This window comes from Diachasma alloeum, unplaced genomic scaffold (assembly GCF_001412515.2).
Source record: "Diachasma alloeum isolate Michigan unplaced genomic scaffold, Dall2.0 Dall_scaffold_00200, whole genome shotgun sequence".
In the NCBI taxonomy this organism is placed as follows: Eukaryota; Metazoa; Arthropoda; class Insecta; order Hymenoptera; family Braconidae; genus Diachasma; species Diachasma alloeum.
The window spans coordinates 827,585-851,512 of NW_021680365.1; the positions used below are offsets into that span (position 1 = coordinate 827,585).

The 23,928-nt window shown below is 35.7% G+C and overlaps 1 protein-coding gene across 2 annotated transcripts in view; it reads right to left on the reverse strand.

The window, feature by feature from the left end:
• Window positions 1–23,928, reverse strand: part of LOC107035734 — a gene marked incomplete in the record, with an annotated part of 86,048 nt that overhangs the window by 4,304 nt on the left and 57,816 nt on the right. For both annotated transcript variants that reach the window (XM_029125918.1, XM_029125919.1), the window contains 8 exon segments: window positions 1–380; window positions 2,049–3,074; window positions 6,468–6,833; window positions 7,840–8,481; window positions 16,310–16,436; window positions 19,009–19,095; window positions 19,276–19,420; window positions 23,393–23,536. In XM_029125918.1, the coding sequence (XP_028981751.1) occupies window positions 1–380; window positions 2,049–3,074; window positions 6,468–6,833; window positions 7,840–8,481; window positions 16,310–16,436; window positions 19,009–19,095; window positions 19,276–19,420; window positions 23,393–23,536 (2,917 nt within the window).

Sequence of the window (23,928 nt, forward strand, 5' to 3'; positions counted from 1 at the left end):
GGGAGGGGGCTCCAGGGTCGTTGGGGGGTCGATAATGGCTATTGGCTCCTTGAAGGCCTCCACTGAGCCCAGGGTTATGGTCTCGTAGCCACTGGGGGCGGGGGATGACGAGTCTCGGAAGGCTGAGGGGGGGTCTGGCAGCTGGTACTCCCAGTCGGTTCCTGAGAGGTCCTCCCCGGAGGCTGAGACGTAGTCCGATGTGTCGTGTTGCGAGTTCAGGGTTTGGTTCGGCGAGGTCGGGGGTTCCGGGTCGGTTTTCGGTATTTCCGGGGGGCTGTGGGGGGCGGGGGCGTCCTGGGGGGACGAGGGGAGCACTGTGGCCAGGGTCGTGGAGACTCGCTGCAGGAGAATGTCGGTGTCTGATGGCTGATCTTCTTTATCTAGAAAATAAGAGATTTGTTAGTTTGTTGGTAATTGAGGGGGGCGAGGGTTGAGGCAAGTCGAGGGGATGAATATACGGATAACATACTTTGACTAGTTTTTAGAAAATTAATTACTTTTTTTACGTGAAATCACTTTTGTAAACAACTAAACGAAAAAATGGGAAAGTTCTCTGATGATTCAATAGAGAATGTTCCAAATTTCAGGATGACCTCAATTGAAAAGAAACATCTAGATCATTTGCTACGAAATTCTATTGCATGTCTATCTAATGTCTATTGTCAATTTTATTTCTTTTCCGCTCATCCTATTAGAAAAATTTCCAAGTCGTTGGAAAAACTATGTGAAAACAAACGTGGAAAATATTTTTCACGTAATTTTTTACATTTTCATTTTTTAGCTTTTATGATCAATAAAAAAATTATACAAAAAACGCGCGGAAAATTTTCGAAATTTTGAATGGAATCATCGAAAAACCAAATGAATTTCTCAATAAATGTCCTAGGTTATTTGGGGTTTTAAGGATATCCAAGTATCTTCTACATTTTGTGCAGAATTATTATATTTTTAAACATTCGTTGTTTATAAATAAACAATTAAAATTGTTTAAACTTTCAGAAACCTCATTTTTTAGGCATCAAATCGATTTCTGGTAAAACTCTGAATATGAATACATTTGTGACGATTTCGAATAAATGATTTTTACAGTGAAAAATTGATTGTTTATAAATTATTTACAGAAAATGCTCATAATTTTCAAAAATTGCAATTTTCAAATAATTTCATCAATCTTTCTCTAAAAGTAAACGTTCTAATTTTTTCCAGATATTTAAAACATTTCCTAACAGTTCAATATCCATATTCAAAATCGGACCTGCAAACTTCAAATGATAAAATCATTATAAAAGATTCGGAAACCTGGGGTCAAATGGGTAGAAAAGCATTTCACTGGAGAAGAAATAGCCAAAATACTTGGATATCCTCAAAGCCCTAGATCCATATAATTTTTTCGCGCACGCATTGTGACTTAGATGACGAACAAAATATTCACCAACATCTCGTCACCAAATATTGGTCAAAGCGCTGAATTTCATCTGTTCTACATTCACCCAAACCCAAAACGACTGCTTTCAAGTCCAATTCTCACCCGAATATCCCCAAATAATGATCAACACTCCACTCCACCTCCGCGTATGAAAAAATCGTACAGAAATTTTTTATACGGATTGCATATAGAATTCCTATAGGATTTTCGTATATGATATTCGGATATTTCTATACGGATATTTTTTATACAAATTATTTCTACACGATTTCTACAGGTTTGATCCTATACAACCCACTACCACATGTATACAAACATTTTGTATGAAGTTGCGACATTTCTCTACGTTTTTCTCCGGAGTGTTTAGACATCTTTCGTATGAGAACTAAAATTTATGTAAAAAATTATGTATAAAAATAATCCGTGTAGAAAATTTCTATACGATTTCTATACGATTTATTATATATTTATGAATAATCACAGTGCATCCCCACAAAACATTCACCCCGGAAACTCCCAAGTGCAACAATAAAAACCCCGCCAGTGACAAAAAAAACGTATTTCACACGCTAAAAAAAACTCAGTAAAACAAAAATGTTAGTACAATTGGATTGGCATGCACCTGCTTTCCCCATGCCCACGTCGTGCTGTCCTCCAAGCCTTCCCAAATCCCCTCGCGATCCGCGATTAGTTCCATGAGTGATAAACGCCGGATATTGTTCCAACTTGGGCATGTGACTCCCTCCGATTTTCCCCACACCTCCCTCCACTTTTCCATTTTCCTCGTTACTCCCACCGACAATGCCAGCCGTGAAATTGGGATTCAGTGCGCAATTGAAATTATCTGGGTGTGAATTATTCGGTCTGCTATTCTTCTCGAATACTTTAGTAGTGTTAAAGTCACCAAATGAGGACTGACTCCTGAATACTTTGGATTTGTTCGTTTTTCTCCTCACTCTCTCCCCCAACTCATCAGCTGCACCTGGAGACGACGAATCCTCCTGATTCTTCAGTCCCGAGTGATCTCTGGGGGGCATTTCCCCTCTCTTTGGCGATATCTCTGGGGATTTTAGGTGACAGCACTTTGGAATTGTCGATATCACCGTGCAAGAACGTCTGGAAGCCGGGGAACTGTTGCCATCGGACGGACAATCCTCCTCAGGGTCAGTATCAGCTTCCCCCTTCAGAGATTCCTCCAAGACCTTGAGGGCTGTCTCTTCGTTATCCACTTCTGCGCCAGAATTTTCCGACCGTTTTTGTTCGTCTGATGGATCCGGCGTCCGCACGACAGATCTGGCGTCTTCTCCGACATTCTCCGCGGAATTTTCTGGCACTTTCTCCTCAAAATGATCATCCCCCCTCGGAGATGATCCCGAATCGTCCGCGTCAATTATCAATTCCGCGGTATTGACGTCTTCTTCAGACGCTCTTCTTTCCGGATTATCATTTCGTTTGTTTGGAAGAGTGTCGGCATTCATTTGCTTCTCGATCTTATCATCGACATCGGGATGAACTGCTCCGGGGGGCGTGCACTCTAGGGAACTATCTACTTTGTCGGTTGATACTGATGACTCGACAGAATAAACTCTACGCTCTGGTACTTTTGGAGGCACTTTACGAGGTTTGGGAATAGGTCGTGACGCATCAACTGTACAAGAGAAAAAAAATAATACCATCACCGTGAGGTCATTACTGACATGCAGGCGGGGTGGGGTGCAAGTGCTGGATGCAAGCAGATTTGGGTGGAGTGAAAACTGAATTTTTGTACAGGGAGGAGAGGGGGAGGTGGGTGGGTGAAACGATGTGGAAGCTGCTTTGTAGATCTTTCATCATTTTAGAATGATTTTTGGGAAATTAGGCTACAGTGGTTACGCCCTAACACGAGGGGCTGGTCACTTAGGAAATCACTGAACCACTCGACTGGAAGTCAAGGAAGAAATCACCAGATATCAAGTGATTTCCATTTTCGATAACGATTTCCAAAGATTTATGGAAATCAATAGGAATCATAAAGAAATCAGGTGATTTCCGAAATCATTTGAAATCATCGATAAGTGTAAAATCGAAATTGATTTTGCAGTTTCAAATCTAAAATTTTTGTTATAGTATCGGTGCGTTCGCAATCATTCAATCCCGAAATGTTTTTTTTTTATTGTTATTTTATATCGCTTCGACCCAGTTAGGGTATACTGCGATGATGATCAAGACTTTAAATGGTTAGATCGCACCATTCTACCCGGCCGAGACAACGAACTTACCCACTGCGCCAAGCCACCGGGTCAATCCCGAAATGTGACGCTACGAAGTTTTTGACATCTTTACGTATTGTAACGTCATGTGGAAAACTGCCATTATTGACAGATGCCCCATTCGAGTCCCGAAATCACGATTTCTCCATTGATTTCTTGAATTCAAGAAATTCTGATTCAATGAATCTGATGAATTCTGATTAATACTGATTGAGAAATCACAAAAATCGTTTGAGAAATCATGGAAATCAACAAGAAATCACAGGAAATCATCTGATTCTGGAAATCACTGAGTCACTCGATTGCGGAGTGACCAGCCCCTCGCCCTGACATTTCGGTTCCCTAACATTTCAGTCGGAGAAGTTGACTTCCCCCACCATCGACAACGTAAATGTGTTTGGGTATATCTGTGTGCCCCTCTGCGCGACGGGATTGCGCAGTGAAATTACTCTCGGCATGTGAGAGTGAAACAGACAGATTCTTCCTCTCTGTTTATCTCATTCCGAGCTCCGCCTCCAAGGGAAGAGTAAGGGCTTAACGAACATTTAATTCCTTGAATTCTGGCCCCAGAGGCTGAAATGCTAGGGAGTAACCACTGTATCCAAAGGCCACGTAGATTTTAGTTTTTAACTCTAGTCTGGTCACAACACGCGACCCTGCGACTTGGTCGCCTCCGCGGGGATTCCCCGCCGCGTTATTTAGGCTTCCGCGTTGCCGAATTCACTCAACACTGCCCGGACGCGTTTAGCCAGTCTCCGGCAACGTTGCGTCATGGGCAATTTCATTTAACATGGGAAAAAATAATTCAGCTGTCCGAAATAATTTGTTTTCTTTAGGAATTTTGGGAAATATGTTATTCTACAAACTACTATAATTTTTTAGACACTTCAATTGACAAAGTCAAATTTTTTGAATTTTTTCTGAATTTTTTTTTTAAGTTGAGGATATTTGTTACTGCATACATTGTCTATCTCATGTGGAACTTCAAATTTTATGTGAATTCTGATATTGTAGACAAACATTGAGTTTTTAATATTTTTTGTTGAATTTTACGGTAAATTTCTTGAAGGTTTTTTTAAATTACATATTCTTGAATTCCCGATTGAATTACGGAATTAAGTTATTTAATTCTATTGAATTTTCAGTAAAAAGTGAAATTTCATGATTTTCCATCGTTAAATCGAATTAAATGTTGGGATTCTAATAGGATCTTTTTGACGATGATAATCGTCTTCTACTCTTGAATGATTGGCATTAAAAGTCCCCGGATTATTCAAAGCATCAGTTGTCAGAATTTAAATTATAGAATTTTGGAAATTTTGCTGTCATTCTGACAGTCATTTCCCTCGAATTCATGACCATTCCTCTTCTCCAAATTTTCTACCACAAAAATCTGGAGAGAGATAATTTCCTTCACATTCTTTTGATGAAGAAATTCAAAATTAAAAAAAATAATTAATTCAATTTCATTATTTAAATACTGACTTAATTAATTAATTTTAATTTATTGACTTAATTTAATTTATTAAAATTTAATTTCTTAATTGAATTCTTCGTATTCTAAATCCTAGAAAATCGTCGACATGGGGATTTTCCAGATAAAAATCAATCAACCGTCATTTAATCAAAATTTAAGCCAAAAATTTTCAACACCGTTCTCCCTCAAACAAATTCCTCAGCCCTACGCTCCAAAATGGAATTCAATTGACTCAGAAATCTCCCCCAATTCTCCATAGATTCTTTCCGACTCACTAAACCCGGTGGAGGCGGCTCTAAAATACTCAGCTTCTTCTCCCCAATCGACCGATCCTCCTGCGAAACTAATTGACTCAAAATCGGTAGCTCCGGGAGTTCATTGATGTCACTGGGAAGCGAGTCAAGAACTGGGAGTGGAATGTCCACCGGTTTTTTGGAAATCGCGAAAATCTGAAGTGTACTCAGAGGAGGGGGGGAGGACGCGCTGTCCCTCGGGGACTCGAACAACTGAGTCGAGGGAATCGGACGCTCGCAACTGTCAATCGTCTTAAAATCCCCCATCTTTCGCATGCTAAGTCTCTTCGGTTCTTCCCTAGGACATTTTTGGCCGCAGAAGCTTTGCGAATTCAACAGATTCTTTCTCTTCAACGGAATTCTATTCAAGTCTTTTTGATAATGACAATTCTCTTCTATTCTTGAATGATTGGAATTAAAATTCCTCGGATAATTCAAAGCATCGGTTGTCGGAATTTTCAAAAAATTTTCTTTATCAATTGAATTACTGGGAAATATAGAATTTTGGAAATTATTGCTGTCATTTTCACTGTCATTTCCCTCAAATTCACGACGATTTCTCTTCTCCAAATTTTCAACCACAAAAATCTGGGGAGAGACAATTTTCCTCACATTCTTTCGATGAAAAGATTTCCATAAATGATTAATGGAATTCTTTGCATTAAAAATCTTAGGAAAACTCAGTTTTTCTCGATTCTTCAAGTTATTCTCTTCATCTACAATTTTTTTCGCCACCCGCAGGTCCAGAGACTGGAAAACCTGACTGTTCTCTGAAATTCTGAGGCTAAAGGTTTTGGATATTCGATTCCTTCGTTCGTCGTTAACACCCGAATCACCACAGAAATCGCTATTTCCTGAAGTGGAATTAGGTTTTGGGAAATTGTGCAATGGTGTTTTGGGATTGTTTTGCAGCGAAGTGATCGTTTCACCCACTCGTCCTGGTTTCCCCGAGCCTCCTCGTGAATAAAACCTAGATGAACGCTTATCATGCTCAATACTACTGACACAACGCACTAGCTTACCTCTTTTGGCTACTCTAGCAGGTTCTACAATGTGTTCAGGCGCATCAACTTGCTCGGAAATGTGGGACTTTCTACTCTCAGACATATCAGTCGTCTTCTCCTTCTCCTCCGACACAACTTTCTTGCTCTCTGTTTCGGTTTTGTGATAGAAATCTTTGGAGATTGGCTCGGGTGTGTGACTGCCAACAGCAATGTCTGAATTTGCTTTTGAATTGCTACCGATGTCCGATGGTGGCTTTGATATGCCCATATCTGATGTCAGGGACTCCTCAGAGTCCACTATTCGCTCTAACGCTTGAATGGATATCGCTGAGGACAGGGGACGACTCATTGGGGGTGGTGGCGCTGCGCGTTTCTTACGAATACCTGAAAAAGGAAAATAGTGATTCGAAATTTAGAAACACTGTTGAAAAAAAATCACTGAATTTGCCGGAAAAAGATCTTGAATTCGATTTAAGAGAAAAAAGTCAATGGAATGCAAAATTTTAAAAAAGTAAAGTCCCATTCTTTTAACGGCAGGAAGACAGAAATTCCACAATTTACATGAATTTTCAAGTGAAAAAGAATAGTCACTGCCAAATTCCCTGCAAATTCAGAGGAATCTGGAATTCAGGGGGAGATTTCTGTGAATTTTCCGAATTTTTCATCAATTTTCCTTAAATACTTGAACTGAAATTTACAGTTCCCATGGATTTTTCTATGAAATTATGAATTTTCAATGACTAAATTCCTTGAAATTTCAGTGAATATGAAATCCGTAATTTTATCTCAACGTAATTTAACTCAATCAAAGTTGAATTAATCCTAAACTTTATTCCTTTCCCGTACTCTTGATTGTCGAACGCAAAGGTTCTCAATAACAACTCACCGGCTTTTATTCCAAAAACATTTTCACTGGAAATAAGTATTGTTTAGTACTCATTTCTGAAAATTTATCTTCTGAAACTGAATAAATAGTTTCTCATCCTGCCGATACCAACGTTTCACTGAAGACTAAAACCTTTTTTCTCTCTGCACGCATCATTAACTCCTCTTCCCCCACCAAAATTCCCCTACGTGATCCTCATGCTGATTAAAATATGATTAAAATAACAAGAAAGCCCAATAAAAACAACAACAAGCTCAAAGAAAAGAGGCATTTTCTCATTATTTTCTTAGTATTAACCAGTTTCTCATCCCGACGATACCAACTTCTTTCTGAAAACAAAAACCTTTTTTCTCTGTGCACGCATCATAACCACCTCTTCCCCCAACAAAATTCCGCTATGCAATTCTAATGCTGATTAAATTGTGAATACAATAACGAGAAAGCCCGATAAAAAGCAGCAACAAGCTCCGCGAAATAATAAAATTAACGAACGAAATGAATTACCAGTTGAGCTGAGTGATGTATTGCTAGTTGCGTGACTTAAACTTGCTGAGGTCACAGCAAGATTGCTGAGACTTTTGCTAGCCTGTGATGTGTGTGCAAGTTTGCGTGTTTCAAATTTACCAGGTGGTTTGCTACGCCTTGGCAGTGTCTCTGGCATTCTCCCCGCTGAATCCGGATTATCACTGAGTACAGATGCCTCATGATAACCAGAGCTGTCGCTGCTGTTACGACTGTGACTAATAACGAGTTTCTCTTTGTTCTCATCCTTAGTACCGTCATTATTGTTATTTGTGGTTTTGTTTACTGGTGGATTTGGCGCCGGTCGGCGTTTACGTTGCGGCCTGGTTGGTGGTGCCAATGGACTCACAGACCGACCGGTCTCATCACTGTGAGCTGGAGATACAGACCTTCCACCGAGGCTGTCTGTACTCAATGACGACTCTTTGGATTTTCTGAACATAAAACCAAAGACACTTTGTTTTGCTTGTTGACGACGTCTCTCCTCTTGGCGTTGAAGGGCCATTATGTCCTGGGAACTCAATGCCGATCCCAGGCTTTGTCCCTGCTTAGCGTATAATGTCACCTCTTGGAGGTGGTAATCTTGGAGGGATAGAGATAGATCTAGTACCTCTTCGTGATTGCCTGAAATCATGGAAACGAGATTCTTTGTTGGTGTTTATTTGAGGGTTTGCATTAATGGAAGTAGGAGGAAATTTCATAGAACGTAGCGAATCCAATAAAACCGTTCTATACAATTTCCATTGAACTGCTATTGAAAATTCTATTAGTTTCGGGCAGATTCTATTGAACATGTTCATTGATAATATTTTATAGCAAAATCAGTGGAGTTTCGTCTTTTCGTCAGTTGTGCGTAAAGTAAAATTCCACTTTCTACACATCGTGATGAAAAATAGATTTCTTACTCATCAAAGTTAGAATTCACGGAAAAATTATCAAAGATGAATTTTGTTTTTTAAGCTCTTTGAATTTATTCTTCCTCGTTACACTCAAGGAATCAACTGGAGTTTATTCATAATGCTTTAAGCCAATCTAGAGTCACCGGCCCGAAACGAAATACGATCGAAACGATCGAAAAATATCAACTGTTAGAAAATATTTAGACACAATTTTTAAACAACAAAAAAATACCGTCTGGAATGTCAAACAAATTGGATTTGCAAGTGTTACAACCGTCCGAAATGGCTTCCGCAGCCATACAAGCAGCGTCGAGACGACATGAAGAAAAGCAGCCTGAAAGCCATCGAATTGGTAATAACCGCTGTCACCCATGTGATGTACGTTAAACAACCGTTTTGTCGAGTGACCACGCAAAACGGGTGAAACTATTAGAGATATTATTCCCATTTGCCAGGGGAAAAAAATTGAATAAAATGCGGAACGAATCGCGTTGGGGAGAAAATAGAAATCGGTATAAAATGATTCATCTCAGGACGTATCGCCGGGATTTAATGACTATCGGTAGATTCTCGTGTGTCATCCTTGTTTTGAGGCTCTTCAAGTAGACCACCAGATGATGATTGAAATGACAGAGTCATCATTAGTTTCAGGGTTTATTCCACATCAGTTTAATTATGCGATTTCATGAGGTGGAGAGCAAAATGAAATTAGCATTTCATGTTCGGTTTTTTCATATGGCTAGACTTGTGCGCGCCCTTCTTTTCATTGTGACAATGAAGAAATCGAATTTATTAAACTACATATACTCATAGATGGTTTATAAATGTTGATAATGACTTAAAGAGAATTAAGAGCATGAAGAGTGAAACATCAATGAATGATTTTTAATCTTCGATTGATTCTTTTTTTTTACCTTTTAAAATAATCTGATTAAAATCTGTAATTGTTGAAAAATTACGGGAGGGTTATGAATTGAGCTCTTAGAAAACTGAAAAAATTTCTTGAATTCTTCGGAAAATTTCACAGTTTTCCAGATAACCGAAGAGCTTCAAAGATTTTTCTCGAATTACTTGGGAAACCGAAGAATTTCCATGAATTTTGTAGAGTTTTGAATTTATGTATGAAAATCTGAAAAGCAAGAATTGATCATTTTTGCGTATGATAAATATGAAAAAATTAAAATTTGGGAAGTGAAGAATCATTTGAGTGAAAAAAATTTAGCAATACTATTTTGTTTTTTCTCACGATCAACAATTAGGCACTTTAGATATGTTTTGATATAAAGATAAAATTCACACGTGAAAAAATGATAAATATGACGAAGAAAATTTTTTTGGTATTTGAAGAATGTGAAAATACCGGGGATTTTTTTCAGCGACTTCTTCACGCGACTCATTGACCAATCAGAATTGAGGATTAGCGGTCAGGCAGTTTCGAGATATTTCGATATAAAACGACTTCACGTTTCTTTCATCTTTAGTAAATATAAAAAATAAAAAATAATAAATAATATAAAATAAGGAACATTTTGCACTCACGTCCTTAAATTTGTCATGTAATGTTGAACCATTGAACATTAAAAACTGCTTGTTCTTTTCTTAAATGAAAATAAAATGCTGGGACAATGTATCATTGAATTTAATTATAAATACATCGTCATAGAAATTCCGTTCGGAAGCAAATTGATAATTTATTAACAACAATATATTTAAAATGATGATATATTTATTAAATACATCGTCATAGAAATTCCATTCGGAAGCAAATTGGTAATTTATTAGCAACAATATATTTACTTTTTTATAAGGAAAGCAATGTTCCACTTGTTTTTCTATTGAAATGAATTTTATCCGATTTAAATGAACAATAAACACTTGTCTGAGTGCATTGTTTTTAATTATCTCGATGGTTTTTCTCAGTGTGTGGCTCTCATTGTTGAACTTGGCCGGGGATAAACACAATGAGTAATGAGAATGAAACCGATAACTTTCAACTGTACTACGTGAAATGGGATACAATCGGAGCTCTGTGAAATTCAACTTTTTTTCTGGTAGAATATATAAAACAATTTCAAGTATCGAATGGGGTATTTATCAATGGGGATAGAAGGTACTTCACTGAGTGTCTGAGAGTGGCATTTATTATCATTGTTTTTTTTTCCATCGATGAAATATCTTAGGAGGAAGCGGGTTAAGTGATGTTTTTATGGCTGCAGTCGCATCTCGGCGGAATTTCGAGGGACTGAATTAATCAATTTCGTATCTTGTTTGAGCAATTTGTCTGTGATATGAAAGCACTCGATCAAACTTCTCGTGGATCGGAGGGTTGACTTTCTAGTGAAACAATCTTCTTCGATATTTAATTATGAAATGTGAAGGGGACAGCGGGACGTTATTGCGATGATTATCTTGGAATTTAGGGGAGATGACAAAATTTTAATGATTATTTTTTTGTATTTTGCAGCTCGATTTCGACATGTTCAACCCGAAGTTATCTTCGAGAGAAATTGATTCATTCGGTTGTCATTATATTTTTAATTATCATTTTGGTAGTTGAGTGACAAAAAAGTATAATTCATTTTGCAATGAAATATGTTGTAGATAAATAATGAAGTGTTTAAATGTTCAGAAAATTTTTTTTCGTAGGAAACCGTTTAGTTGTAAAATTCTAAATAAGAAAAAATTCTTGAAAATTCAAATTTCACTGAAAATTCAACGGAATTCTAAATTATTGAGCGGCATGAAGACGAGAAGTTCCTATTTTACTTGACTTTTCAGAGATGACATGCATATTTAGCCCCAAATTATGCTAACTTTCTAATCATTTGATAATTCAAGAATATATTTACTTAAATTTTCCTGATTTCTCGTAATTTTCATTAAATAATTGAAGTGAAATTTTCAATTTTTATTGATTTTCTCATCAAATTGTGAATTTTCAATGACAACATCCCGTAAAGAAGACATAAAAAACCTCATTCAATTTGCAATGAAATACGTATTTTAACAGCATTTCAAAATTTTTCATGTTTTTAAAATATTTCTTAAATATTAAAAATTGAGAATTAAATTGGGAACTGCGAATTGCCAATAATATAATCATTCATTAATTAATGCGTTAAAAAATTTTGACGAATTAAAGTTCCAGTTGAATATAAATATAATTTATTGATGCATTCACCTGAATTTCCTTCATTTCTATTAACCCTCACGGAAAAAAGGACCTAAAATCCGCAATTTTCATAAATTTTTTCATCAAATCGTGAATTTTCGGTGATAAAATTCCCCAAAAATCCCCTCAAAAATTTTCTCCGGGCAAAATGGGACTCGAATGAAACCTCTGATGCTCACCTAAAAATATTGCAAAGAATATCAGCGAATAAAAGCGCCGAAACCCCGGGAATATCCTCAAACACCATCACCCCAATGCAATCATCTTGTATTTCCTACAATCTTCCATAGAACACCTCAAACATCTCCCAGCACAAACGAAACGAGCCGGCCTCCTGTCTCGATCGAGGTCACACATGAATTCCTCGACATCAAAATCCCCCCCGGAAATTGCACAAAACAATTTTCTCTCCTCAACCACCTGAATTCACAAACTCCCTCGCAATATTATCCCCAGGTAGAAAAGTAATGTCCCACAGCGTGTAAAAATCGCTCCCATAACAGGATAATTATGGACAATAAGACGTAAAAAAAACCAACTCACGGCTTCCAAGATTGAATGAAGAGGAGGGCAATTTCACAATTCCACTTGGCACTTTCAGGTGGCAATTCTACGATTACATAAATGCACCTAATTACAAATGATTGAATCCGAAGCACTCCACGAAAAACCCTGCACTCAAATTTCTTCAACGCAAAAATTCAACCGCAATTATTCTAAAATACTTTCCATTAAAAAATAAACAAAATCGCCCGAATGTCACACAAATTTTCGCATTTTTACTCCTCCCAACGAGAGTATAAACTTCATTTTTACTCCTCTCCGCGAATTTACCCGTTTGAATCTATTTTTTATCTATTGTTTATTCGAAATTATGAATGACCAATGAAAAAAAAAGGGGCGAGAGAAAATCCGTGTGGTGTACGGGCATCCGTGCGGACGCACGCGCGGCAACTGGCAACAGCCGCAAGCACCAGTGGAGAATCTTTCGAGATTGACCGCATACCGGTTCTCCTCATTCCATCCTGCGTTTCAGAGCCGACCATCGGACTCTGAGGACGCAAAAATTATTTCCAATAATCTTTCCTTTATATTTTTATTACCGGACCCTCCTCACCGCCCCCTCCCGCCGAGAGAAGGCTGAGCAAGGTGGAATGGCAAAAGAATAAAAGTAGACACTACTGTCATGAGTTCTACGGTGATATTCAGGGGAACTCGACAATTTTCCCCGTGACATCAGCAGCTATTTCAGTATGGGTTTAGAGGAGACAGGTGTTCTATCCGGAAAAACCAGTCTCAGATGATGGATGAGAAACGGTAGGGGAAATCATTGAGTCATTTCCAATTGAGCGGAAGACTTTCATCGAAAATTAATAGCGATTCTCGGGTTGATTAGGCGCGAGTCGATTGAATTTTCTAGTTGCGATAAGTCGGGGGTTTTGGTTCTTTGAACTGGGTGATGAAGGAGTGATAAGATTGAGGGAATTTTAATGGTTATCATGGAGTCGAGAGGCTTGTGACAGGTGATTGGAGATTTTTTATGTAACTAGCCCGTCTGTTTTGGTATTGAAAATAATAAGAGGGGAATTTGTTTGAGAGTGGTTCAGATGAATGAACATGTAATGTGATTATCATAGAATCGATGAAGTAACCGATGTGTCTCGTGGAAATTTTTATCAAGTTCCAAGAAGATCCATTTGAATCTCAAAGAATTTATTAATTGAAAATTAACAATTTGATGGAAAATCTATGATAATTGTAAATTTTAATTCAATTATTCTATGAATATGGATTGGAAATTTAAGTAATTAGGGGAATCCCCGTCTCAATTCTGAAAATAATAAAATTTCATTGAATTTTCAGTGAAATCGTAAATTTCATGGCATTAATTTATTTCAGTTCACGATGAGCCGGGGTTTTGGATTCTTTATTTCTTTAGAAAGACCTCTACATGAATTTCAACTGTCAATTAATTGAATTGACTATTGTCACTAATTGAATTGATTGAACTGATTTTTTTTAACTGTCAATGAACTGAATTTTTAATGAAATTGTAAATTTCATGGCATTAATTTATTTCAGTCGACGATGAGTCGGGGTCTTCGGTTCTTTCATCTGTGTGAAGGAGTGATAAGATTGAGGGGATTCTAATGATTATCTTGGAGTCAAGAGGTTTGTGGCAGGTGATTGAAGCTTTTTGATGTAACTAGTCCACCAGTTTTGGTATTGGAAATAATAAGAGGGGAATGTGTTTGAGAGGATTTGCTTTTGTGAGAAATCATTGGGGAGTGGTTTGGATGACTGGGACTGGGATATGATTGTGATTATTAGTGTTGATATATGGATTAGATACGGATTAGAATTGATTGAAATGGGAGAGGTGTTCACTTTATAGAATTTCGTATCGAGTCTCACTGTAATTTCGCGTAATGTCGTCAATGAAAATTCATAATTTGATTTCGCTCATTAGAAATTCAAGTAATTCGGGGCATTACCTCGTCCTGCTACTGAAAATTTAATGAAATTCACTGAAAACTTTGAAATATAAAATTTTAAAATGTAATTCCAAGTGAAAATTAACTTATTATCTAATTATTATTTAATTATCATTTAATTATTATTTAATTTTCATTAAATTGTCAGTGAAATCGTTAATTTTATGGCATTAATTTATTTCAGTCGAGGATGAGTGGGGGATACTTCAATCTGTCTGATCGAGGAGTGATAAGATTGGGAGGATTCTGATAGTGACACGTGATTGGAGATTTTTTATGTAACTAGTCCATCAGTTTTCTTATTAGAAATAATAAGAGGGAAATTTATTTGAGAGGATTTTCTGTCGTGAGAAATCATTGGGGAGTGGTTCGGAGAATTGAGAATGTAATATGATTGATAGAATCGATGAAATATCCGATGCACTTCGTGGAAAGTTTTATCAAATGACAGATCAACTGGTAGGGTAACCAGACCAATAGGTAGACACCGACCAAAAGATAAACGATTTCAACTTTTTTTAGGAATAAACACTAACAGTGTATGAATATTTATGAAACTCAGAAAGATTCGGTATTATTTGGTCCTGAATATTCATGTGTTTATTGGAAATATAAATAATTTGGACAAACTTCACCTTTCTGCTGCTCAAACTTTCAAAATTTCATTAAATTTTCAATGAAATTGTAAATTTGACGGTATTAATTCTTTTTAGTCGACGATATGTCGGGGATTTCGATACAAATTTCACGTGGGTCTCCCGTTTTAAACCATTCTACCGCTTCGCTACTGAATTCTTCTAGAAATGGATGGAAAATTGACAAAAATGTCATCGACTAAATCACCGCTAATTTGTATTCATGTACAACTCATTAATTTTTATTGAAATTCCTTCGGCTTAATTATCTGAACAATCCATAATTGTAGATAATTCCGATAAAAGCATGTGGAATTGTCTGAACCCATCAGCAATTCGATCTTCGATTCCGTGAAAATTGAGGAAGAATCGATGCTATATTCGCCACAATCTCAAACAACAGAATAATTTCGTTTCACATGAGATCACACCATCGAGAAGCCTTTAATTAGCGCACAGTGGAAGTGCAGTCTGTGTTGCAAGAGTATCAGCCTTTTTTTTCTCTTGCATACGTACAAGTGAGTATCGCCAATGCATTGGTACAAACGTCTCGCATTGCTTGGCCGCTGGAGGCTAAGTTACGACACAAGTGTCTGACCAACTCCCCTGGGCTGTTCCAGCCCCAAAAGCACACTTTCCCGAATTTCAGTCATTCAGGCGATGACCGAAGATGAATAAAGTATGTGAACACGACGATTTTATTTTATTCGCGAAAACAAAACAAGATGATTTTTTTTTCCTCATCTTATCGAATAATTTATTATTAGATTGATGAGTGAATCTAGAAGAAATTGCGAAGACTTTTCGTGATATCACAAAACTAATTTCCTGCGCCAAATATCTCATCTCTTGAGGATAAATTTCTTGGGATAAGAATTCCGGATAATGTGTCAGACAATGTCGAATTTCGGTGGAGTGTTCAAGATTTGAACATGAACATTTCATGATAAAGTGAGAATTTTTTGCCACAAAAGATGAGAAAATGACTAAAAATATTAAAAGCTTCGATTCAGTGAATCATGAATCAGAGACTTTCATATTGAATGCATAGAGGGTTTATGCAGAGAAAAATCTGCATATATTAAAAAAATATAACCGTCGCTTACGCTCAATCGCTCTGAGTTCGAAGGGAAGCAATATCTTCTTTTCCTTCTGTCAAATTATTCTTGTCTTTTAAGGATCAAAAACACATTAATGAATTTATTTTGTATGCATGTCTTTAAATCATTCCTATATTTAAAAGTATCTTACCTGGATGTCGAAGCTCATATTTATTCCTATCCAGATTCTTCTCTCTGCACACCTCCTCAATGATCTCTCCAAGATTCATCTTTGGACTGACTCGTGACACATAAAGCTGATTCCTCGGCAAGTGCACCTGAAATTTTGTTTCATGATTTTTCACACGTGTTCATTGATTGGTGCGTCCGTAATTAATTCACGCACAAGACAAATTCCCATCCTTAAAATCACAACGTTTTGTGAAGGTGTTTTATACCGATGTTTTTTGTTATTGTCAAAAATACATATTTTTGTCATCATAACTTCTATCCCACCTGGACCTGCAAAGTTTATACAACAAAGACACAATACCATATTAAACAAATATTAAAGTCACAATCACAAGTTCGATCAGTCAGCAGTCATCCGCCCATTATTCCCTTATATCGAAATATATCTGATTGGTCAACGAGTCGCTAAAAAACACGGCATTTTCACATTCTAAAAACTCACAAATTATTCTTTGCGACATTGTTGTCAATTTTCTGATGTTTATCATGCGTGAAATTGATTGATTCTTTCTTCTTGGATTTTTATTCATCAATCTCATCAATTTTAATTCCTTCGATTACGCTTTTTTTCGCAAATGCCGTAAATTTGATTCTTTTCCATTTTTTGAAAACCTAAAAAATTCCTCGGTTTCCAAAAAAATTGTAGAAAAAAATTTTTTTCTTCGAGAAAAATTTAGAAAACTATTCAATTTTCTAAAGAATCCTCGAATTTTTTTAATAATTCAAGAAAATTGTTCGTTTCTCTAGAAATTCCATTCATTCATTCTTATAACACACAAAACACACAAAAAAGTTTATCACAAGTAAATGAGGCGATAGATCAGTGCGCGCGAGAGCAGATGGCTTTCTGGTATTTTTAAAACAGGGATCAGTCTAGCAATATTTATAAGTTAGAATAGTAGCTACCACATTCTTGAATGGATAATTCCGTAATTGTTTCCGTTTATAAATTTATCAATCAGAATACATGAAAACACGTCGATCTATTATTAATTCCTACAAAGGAAAGATTCTTAAATTACGAATCATAGAGGTAGGCGCCACATTCTTGAATTGATAATTTTTTCCCCGTGTTAAACCTCGCCAACGAAAACACATAGACCGCGTGTTTGTCGACAGTTGAGGTATTTAATAGTGACTCATACACAGAAATACATTCGGCAATTTTTTCCTCTTTTTTTCTTCAAAGTACTTCTAATTAAAATTACGAGAGAGCATGAATACTTCGTAAGATTGTAGCATGGTAGATGACGCATTTTGAAATCAAGAATAGAGAGTATGAATAGAGCTTTTCATTCATGAAATCTAGAGGAAATATTTATTCCGTTCACCGAGTTGAAAACCATCGAAAAAATGATGGAAAATTCGGATAAATATTGACATTTATGATGATGTACATTTGATTCCCCGTGATAATTCATATGTAAATTCGGTAAAGTGTCCGCAAATCTAGTGATTCAGAATTAAAAAGTCTATTCTTCGTTCGATTATAGAACAGTAAGTGTCACATTCATGAATTAAGAATTCTCTCTCTTCGTAGGAACAAACTAATGAAAACCCGATAAATCCAGAAGAAAGCTTCTGACCATCAACTATTTTTTCTATTGGTACCATCAACAATATTAACAAATCCCAGAAAACAATTTTTGCCAGTGCCATCAAAAATTTAACAAGACATCGGCAATTTGTCGACAAATTGTCGACATACTGTTTGCTGGGATAGAAAATACTAGTATTTTTAAACGAAGAATAATTATAACTGAAAACTACGAGAATATGAATATTTCTCAAATCGAAAATTCTCCCCCTTCGTACACGAAAAAAAAAGTTGGAAGAAAATTCAGACGGTTGTCAAACGGTTTAAGTCGATTTTGGCTATTGGTCAATTTTTAATGAATATCTCGAAATCTAAGGGAGATAGCAAAATTCTTCTCATAACCTTTTTAGTAGCACTCAATTCGCCCTACAAAAGAGGTCATTATGAAAATCGCGATATCTCCCTTAAATTCGGAAATATTTCTGGAAAACTCAACTAAAGACTAAACTGACTTAAACCGTTTTACCACTTCGCTACTGAATTATCTAGACAATCTCAGTAAATTTTACTACACGAAAGGTAATCTAAAAAAAATTGTCGACTAAAATATTTTCCAATAAAAAATACCGTATGAGAAGGATATTTTAAGAGGCGTTCAATTAAAAAAAGTCATCTGTGGATGCAAAAATTAAGGTTATAGTATTTTTTCCGGCAACGATGCGAAGGACAACGAACGAAAGTAAGAATTTACTGTACAGCGTTTGGTAAAAACAATCCTCCGTTACAGAAAAAATCCTAGCCATTGAGTAATCATTCACGTTCGCTGGTGTAATTTTTCACGGAATTCCGGATAAATTGTATAATTTTAGGACAAATTGCCTCGACGTTTATTGAATTTCTCGGAACAAGCGTGGAAAAATTCACCATTCGTCTCGCATTTTTTCCAAGTGTCCGAAAATCTAGTGCCTCTCAGAATGAAAAGGTCTACTCTCTCTCTCTCCCTCTTTTCGTAGAAACAACCTAACGAAAAACCCGCAAAACCAGAAGAAAGCTTCTCCCACCAACAGTTATCACTTCTATTGATTCCCCTGAATAAATAATATCTGTAATTGGGCACACACCTGCAATCTGAAAGTCGTTTCGAACGGTTGATTCGGCTGTTTCGCTTTACGTGGGATAAATGTACCCTGTTTCGGTAGCAATTTTACCTTAAACAATAAAGAAAAAACCAAAACATTTATAAAACGATAAATGAGACCTAGGAGAGAAGGAAATGTGGAAAAAATTCATGAGTACAACTGGAGTGATTTCTATCACCGATTGGTGAGAGGGAAAATCAGTGGCGGGGGATAAAAAGTGATGTGCAACCAGGAGACGGTGAAAAATACCTGGAGAGCATCCAGCGCTCCAATGGGAGTGTTTGGCTGATGGGGCAGAACAACTCCGCGCTCGCCTATAGCTTGTAGGGTGTAACTCGAGGCTGCCAATTTGTGAGCCGTCGCTATTTGCACCAGTAGATCCATCATTGCTGTACTGGAATACAAAAAAATTGTTTGCATGACCCTGAATGCAATGATTAGTCTTTCTCTGGGTTTTTTTAGGGGTAAAGAGTGTTTTTTTTTGGATTAAACTACATTCCTGAGGAAAACATTCACCAGTGAAAGAACAGAATTGATTTTATAAAGAGATCGAAATATGTTGTTTTTTTAAATTATATTGTCCATTTAACATTTCAAAAAAGCTGCTGAATTTTTCAATAGAACGATTGAATGAATGTTTTGGGAAAAGAATCAAAAGGAATAGATTTTTTTAATAGGAATTCTTCGGTGTGAATTCGTAACAACGAGTAATTTACGTGAAATTATTTGTGCACTATTACTGAAAATTATTGCAAATTCAGGTAACTATTGCAATGTAATGTCCAATTTTCTCAATGAGTTTAAAATTGTGAGCTGCTTTAAAAATTTTCCAGCAACTGTGACTTCAAATCTGGAAAAATTCGCAATTTGTTGTCGTTTTTACAATAATTTTCTTCATTCCCATGCATAAATGATAAACATAACATTCAGGTCTTCGACACATGAGTTAGAGAGGTCCTTGAGGAAAAATTATCATCAGAGAAAGTAATTTATTTATTTGTGTTGTAATAATTGAGTCAAGGATGTTGAATGCATAAAATCATTGCGAAATTCGATCATCTCTGAATTAATAAGTTCCACTATTTCTTTCTCAAGTCGTCTTTTTGCTTTTGAATGGAAGCTTTCGAATTTTTGTGTGAAATCAATCATTATGATACAAAAAGTCCAAAAATGTAAATTTAATTCAGATATTAATTTTTCTAATTTTTTTCAAAAACTGGTCACGATAATAAAAAAATGTGCTGAATTCATTGAGAGATCATTGAGGTACCGCAAAAAAAATTCTAATACCATTTTATCGAAGTTTGAAGATAATATAAATATCATCATTCTTTCATTTAAATTACACAAGAATTTTCACAAGAAATCACAATTGATTAAAGAAGAAATATAATTTAATCTAACAAAATAATATAAAACGATAAATGATATACTACTGAAGAAAATAATGCGCGAAATGAGCATTCGGAAGCATATTGCTAATAAAAAGAATTATTTTCATCCATTCCCATGAGAGAAGAAATAGAAATTTTATTATTCAAAATAAAGAACTTTTTGTTCGAATAACCTCTTCTCTTCACACCCATTGTTAATACATTTTTCCCCGGCTGGAGCAATAAAAAAACGGCCAACAACTACACGGGAAGCCCCAGATGGTACGCATGACTAGATATCGAATGATCGAAATATCCTGAGAGCGGTATACACGATGCAGTCACGGTTCTACGCACAATTTTTTTTCCACGTATTACGATAAACTACGGGGTCATGAAAAGGAGATGATCATCTCGTTGTAACTGTCCCGCTGGTTGTAAATAATAATCGCATTGATATTGCCCGAACAATATTCTCCCATGAATACAAATAAAATAATGAAAGAGAGAGAGTTGTCGGGTATGAACGGATGAGCCGGAGAAATTTACGATCCTTTCTTCATTTTTTGTTCTCTAGAAACGAGAGAAAAATTCAATAAGAAGAAATTTCACGGGACAATTAGGTTTGTGATTAACTAAACAGAAAGATGTAAAATAATTTTCATGAATGCAGTCAATCATTCGTGTGAAATCCACTTTCATTAGTATTATTATTCACAATTTTTTGTCATTTGCTGAATAAATTCTTGCGAGGTAATTTATATTGAAAAAAAATTATATGACGTGAAATTATATCAATTTCAACGAATGAGACTGAGACATTCGCGATGTTTTCTTTATTTTTTGTTCTTTCGAAACGATAAGAAAGAATAAATAAACAGAAGAGAAAGATGTAAAATCATTTTCATGAATGCATTCAGTTATTCATGTGAAATCTACTTTTATTAATATTATTATTCACAATCTTCTATAATTTGCAAAATAAAATTTTGCGAAAAATTATTTTCATTCTCATTTGAACAAAAATTAGTGAAATAATATCTCAGGAATAAATTAATGTGTGCCTGCAAATATAACCAAGTCACTTCCATTTCTAAAACATTTCAACGGATGAGACAGAAATTCACGATGTTTTCTTCACTTTTTGCTCATTCGAAACGAGAAAAAAATTCAATAAGAAGAAATTTCACGGGACAATTAGGTTAATGATTAACTGAACAGAAAGATGTAAAATAATTTTCATGAATGCAGTCAATCATTCGTGTGAAATCTACTTTCATTAATATTATTATTCACAATTTTCTATAATTTACTAAATAAAATTTCGCGAAAAATTATTTTCATTCTCATTTGAACAAATTAGTGAAATAATTCTCAGGAATAAATTAAATTGTTTCTGTGAAAATAACAAAGTTACTTTCATTTTTAAAAAATTACCACAACCAATGCAATTATCTCAAGTTCAATGGATTTACGATACTCTATGCATTTTTTGTTCTTTCTAGACCATAAAAAAATTCAATAAGAAGAAATTTCACGGGCCAATTATCTTTGCGATTAACTGAGCAGGAAGATGCAAAATAATTTACACGGGTTCAATTATTCATGCGAAAAGTACATTGTTTATCATCATTTGCAAAACGAAACATGTAAAAAAAATTCTGGGAAATAATTTTCATGAAAGGATTAAATTCTTCGCGTGAAAATGAATCCCCTTTCATTAAAAAAAAAACACTGATCCGACCGTTGGAATTATCTCAATTTCCCCACCGAAAAAAAGGAGAAAATTATCGATATGCAAAAAATGAGAAAATAGAGCACTTGTTACATTGAGAAATTTAATTGGCGAATTGAATTGGAATTCCCTCGATTCCACGTGCAGTAGTCTGCCGACAGTTGGCTCGATCAAATTGAAAGTACATGGAGATGGTACAGAGGTAAAACATGTATTATGGTATGTAATACACGCGCATAAATGGCCCACGGGTGATCAGCGTGAATTTTAAAGGCGAATAAAACATTGATGGAGGTTTGTGTGGGCCAACGAGTGAGTTTACTCTCGATTGCGCAAGAATGAATTTAACGTGCGTGCCATTTTACATATTGCAACTGATGATCGAGACTCGAGGTATGCTTGCTGCCACCGAAAGTCATTTCAGTGTTTTATTGTTGAGGTGCAGTAATACGAGATGAATAATATTCCAATCATTGAAATTCCCGATAAGTATTTTTCCAGTTTAAAATGCGTTTCAGGAATAAAATTCAACTAAATCAATTCTGTATGGATGGAAAATAATTAAAATCAGGGGAATGATATTGAGTAGTGTATATCTTTGTTCAATAAATACTTATAATTTCCATGAAACAAATGATAATTTCAAGGGGGCAATTTTATCCCCGGAATTCTGATTTTCAAAAAATACAAAATTTTTGCAAACTTTCAAATAAATCAAAATAACGATTATTGCTATCGCCTTCATCTTCGAACTCGGTCGAAAGGACATTCAAACAATTTTTTTAAAGCCATCATTCAATCAATTCAGAGCATTTTTTAGTTATCGTGGGACAACCGATTTTCGTAAAAATTAAAAAATTAAAAAAACTAATGGATGAATCAAAATTGAATGAATAATTTGAAGAAAAACTTAGTTAAAACTCAAAGTTGAACGATTACAAAGCTTCCATTCGGAATCAAAGATAATACTACTGATGAATTCAATACGTTTCACCTGTAAAAATGAAAATGATGGGAATAAAAATCCTCCGAAGCATAAATGCGCGAAAATATTTGCGTACGGTTACAAAATTTTTACATAATCACATGACCTCATAATTCGACTTGCATAAGTAAACTGATCACTGACGGGTGAAAACACTGGCTCAAAGTGCATCGCGAATGAATTCCAACTCTCAATAGAAAAAACCAATCAATCAATCATTTCTAGAAAAAAGTATCGTGCATAATGAATGTTTTCTTGATGATTATTTCTTACCTTCGTTCGACCGTGACTCTCTGCGAGTGAACATGATGGTCCCTTGGTAATTGGACCAATAGCTCCATGCTCCCAGTGAGCATGTCTGCTGGCGTGTCCTCAGTTACAGTAAGTACCATCGTGGTACTCTTCTCTTCTCTACTTCTGGAATTAAATAAAAGTCCGTGAATTAAAAACAGTGTAACTAATTCAAGTAAACAACATGAATTGACATAATGAACAAATGTTTTCATAAATCCACTCATCATTTTTATTAATTGTTCGGCAATTGTTGGTGGTTAATTCATTGTATCCATCGTTAATTAACCAGGTAATTGCTTATTTCTGGTTCACCCAAAAACAAGCTTTATTCTGTCAAATTTAGTCTTTTGAAACTTGCCACTTAAGTTTAAATAATATTAATATCCAAATACAAAATTTCTGATATGAATAAAAAGAATCTGTGACTCAATATTCCAAATGAAGTTTTAATTTTTAATTTGGTGCTGAAAACACGAGATGACAATATTCTAAGCACAAAATTATATTGATGAGAT